Source organism: Coffea arabica, chromosome 4c, assembly GCF_036785885.1.
Source record: "Coffea arabica cultivar ET-39 chromosome 4c, Coffea Arabica ET-39 HiFi, whole genome shotgun sequence".
Lineage (NCBI taxonomy): Eukaryota > Viridiplantae > Streptophyta > Magnoliopsida > Gentianales > Rubiaceae > Coffea > Coffea arabica.
In genome coordinates this window covers 29,936,930-29,940,356 of record NC_092316.1, presented here as the reverse complement: position 1 = coordinate 29,940,356, position 3,427 = coordinate 29,936,930, and the positions used below count along the sequence as shown (strand labels likewise).

The window sequence follows — 3,427 nt, the reverse complement described above, 5'->3', positions numbered from 1 at the left end:
TTGTAAATAAACTCGAGGAGTTTGATGACTTTGTGAGAGCCGGAAAAATTGTCAACGTCTCTGCCTTGAAATCGCAATTGGAAGCTTTGCAAGGGCAAGGGAGTAGTGGAAAGAAGCCGCCGTTCAAAAAGAAAGAGGGGGATGCAACTTTTATTTGGAACCAGAACCCTTCACCCAGACCCCGATATCAACACAATCCAACCTACCAACCACCTTACTCTTATTATTCAAACCCGCATCCTGTATATACTACCAACATCCATCACCTTCGACCTCGCCCAGGCTATCCTAACCCACCTTCAGCTCATTTTCAAATTTCTCAACCAAATCCACCCCAAAGTCGACCTCGCCCTCCATATAACCCAAGATTTCCTCCACCAAATAGACCTGTTTACAATCATCCTCAACCTCCTGAACCTTACAACCGACCCCCTAGCCGTACATTTACCAATTTAGGCAGGCCTTTAGACCAATTGTATGATCAGTTAAAGGCCGCCGGGAAAATTGGTACGGTACCCCCTCCTACCTATCCATATGGCATGCCCGCTTGGTATAACCCGCAAGCCGTCTGTGCCTATCATTCAGGGGCCGCCGGACATTCGACTATTGATTGCAAGGCTCTTAAGCATAGAATTCAAGATATGGTTGAATCTGGAGAGATTGTAATCCGAAAAAGGGAGGCACAAGGGCCGAATGTAAATAGGAACCCCTTGCCGGAACATGCTAATACCATTGGGGTCATTCTATATGATGCAGAGTACGTGGAACAAGTCAAAAAGATGGTAAGGGAAGCTGAAGTGTTTGGGGTCACAGACCAACCATTTGTCATAGAGCTGCCATTTGAAGAGGATAAAAAGCCTTTTATTTTGGATCTCACGCTAGCCGAGAGTGAGTCTTTAGAGCCAGTAGTCATCGAATTCCCGAAGCAAGAACCTGTTTTAAGTCTGCAACAAGTGCCATGGAATTACGATGAACCTGCCATACAGATTGGGGAGAAGTCAATTGTAAAGAAGGAGGTGTCAGTGGTTACCAGATCGGGGAAGACTGCCAGTCCGTTTGAAACTACCATTCCGATTCAAGCAAATAGCTCCGAGCCGCCTGCTAAACCAACAATCATCGAGAAAGAAGCCTTGGATTTTCTTAAAAGGCTCCAGAGAAGCGAATACAATGTAGTCGAAAAGCTAAGCAAGTCACCTGCTCAGATATCCATGCTGGACCTGCTCTTTTCATCAGATATGCATAGGGACGCGCTGATCGAAGTATTGACTAAAGCTCAAATCCCTAAGGATATTTCTGTTGATAATTTCTCACACGTGGTTGGGAGTGTGTTGTTTACTAAACAAATTACTTTCTCTGACGATGAATTGCCAGCGGAAGGCATTGGACATAACAAGGCCCTGTACATAGTTGTAAGGTGTAATGGAAAAATGTTGCCGAAGGTTTTGATTGATAATGGATCTGCGCTTAATATCTGTCCTTGGAGTACCTTGGAAAAGCTAGGGTTGCAAGACATAAAGCTGAGGCCTTCAGGGACCGTAGTCCGAGGTTTTGATGGAGCACAAAGAGAGCCAATAGGAGAAGTGGATTTAGTCGTCGAGATGGGGCCTGCCCAGTTTCAAATAACCTGCCAAGTCATGCACTTTCCTAGTGTTTACAATGTTCTGCTTGGCAGGCCGTGGATTCACAAGTCTGGGGCTGTGCCTTCTTCATTACATCAATTGCTGAAGTTTGTAGTAAATGACAAGCTGATAACTATATTTGCCGAGGAGGATTGCCTTGTAATCACCGATTCTGGGTCAAAAGAGGATGGAAGCCGAAACGTCACCATGAGGAACGAGCTCTATCACGGCTGATATCATCTCTGTAAGTTGGATCACAAACGAGGAGCGAGCTCTATCAAAGGCCAGTGTCATGATGGCTAAAGAAATGATCCGTGGAGGCTATGAATTTGACAAAGGGCTGGGACGAGATTTGCAAGGAATTTTGAAGCCAGTGGAGATTGTTGAGAAAAAGGATTCGTTTGGTTTAGGGTTCCGACCGACCGCTAAGGATATCAGAGAAATGAAGGAACGTAAGAAAGTGGAGAAAGAAGGAAGGCAAAGGGCTCTTGACATTCCACCCCTGCATTATACTTTCCCACAACCAGCCGAGGTGATCATGTCAGAAATTAGCCCAGTTGACGAAATTGAAGCTAGTTTGGCCCAATTGTTCGTTGGGGCAACATTTGAAGATAGTTTTCCAGACAAATCCAAATCATTAATGCATCTCTATCTTTTTGTTTCCTCTCACACAAATCCAAATAGCACCCTCTAATTATCTCTTAACACCCGGTAAATTAATTCCAATATTCAAAACTTAACCTAGTTGGCCGAATTTTTCCGAACTTTTCGCACTAGTGGGTCCCACGTCCGGTATACGCTCTTAATTTCTCAAAAACTATTCGATACTAGAAAAATCATCTAAAACTATATTTACGTATAAAAATTATCTAGAAAATTTTTCTAATAAAGAAAATGCAGAAATGGAAAAAAAACCTAAAAATGGAAAAAAAATTACGGGTTCTCACATGTCCGAGCTACTGGTACTAAAAGGAGACGAACCAATGTGTGTGTTTGGTCCCGTTGGAAAGCCTTCGAGTCTAGTTTCAAACGCCGCTGACGGCACCAAATTTTGACCTTCCTACAGTGAGATATGACCGTTTTCCCAAGACTGCACGGACACGACTGTTTTACCCGCGAAGAACATTTTGAGCTTGAATGAAACTTTTATTTTGCCCGACTTTCTTGCACTTGTCAAACTTATTTTCTCATGAACTTTTACTGCATTTTGGGCCTAATTTGCATGATGAATTGAGTGATTTTAACCACTCACTTGGTCACTTAATGAGTTTACAATTGAGTGGGAAATGAAGCTAGAACGTTAACAATTTCACTCGTTGCACTAGGATTGGGAAACGAAGGTGGTCGTAACCGAGATACTTGACGGTTTGACTACTGCATTGCTTGATAGGTGAATGTTCCACTCCCATGATTTGTGCTTAACCTGGTTTATCTGTATTTGCAATTCGTGACTTGTTTACCTGTGACACTTGTTTATTCTGTACGAGACGAGGGTGTACTTTATCACACTCGTTCTTTGGCCTGTGTAACTGGTTTACTGTACGAACTTGAATTAGTTGATCCTGTATGCAGACTTGCATGTTTATGTGCATGTGAATTGAGGTCCTCTGATGAGGCATAGCCGCTGTGCTAGCCTGTTGTATTGTCCACCACTGCCAGGGACGAAATCCTTAATTGAGGCCCTCTGATAAGGCATAGCCGCTGTGCTAGCCTGTTGTGTTGTCCAGCACCGCTAGGGACGAAATCATGAATTGAGGCCCTCTGGTGAGGCATAGCCACTGTGCTAGCCTGTTGTGTTGTCCAGCACT

At 43.8% G+C, this 3,427-nt stretch overlaps 1 protein-coding gene across 1 annotated transcript; it reads left to right on the top strand.

The window, feature by feature from the left end:
• The first annotated feature begins 539 nt into the window (after nt 1-539).
• Nucleotides 540-1,853, top strand: LOC113724370 (uncharacterized). The gene has a single exon (XM_027247278.2). It carries the CDS (start codon nt 540-542, stop codon nt 1,851-1,853), a length of 1,314 nt encoding a protein of 437 aa, XP_027103079.2.
• Nucleotides 1,854-3,427: the final 1,574 nt, after the last annotated feature.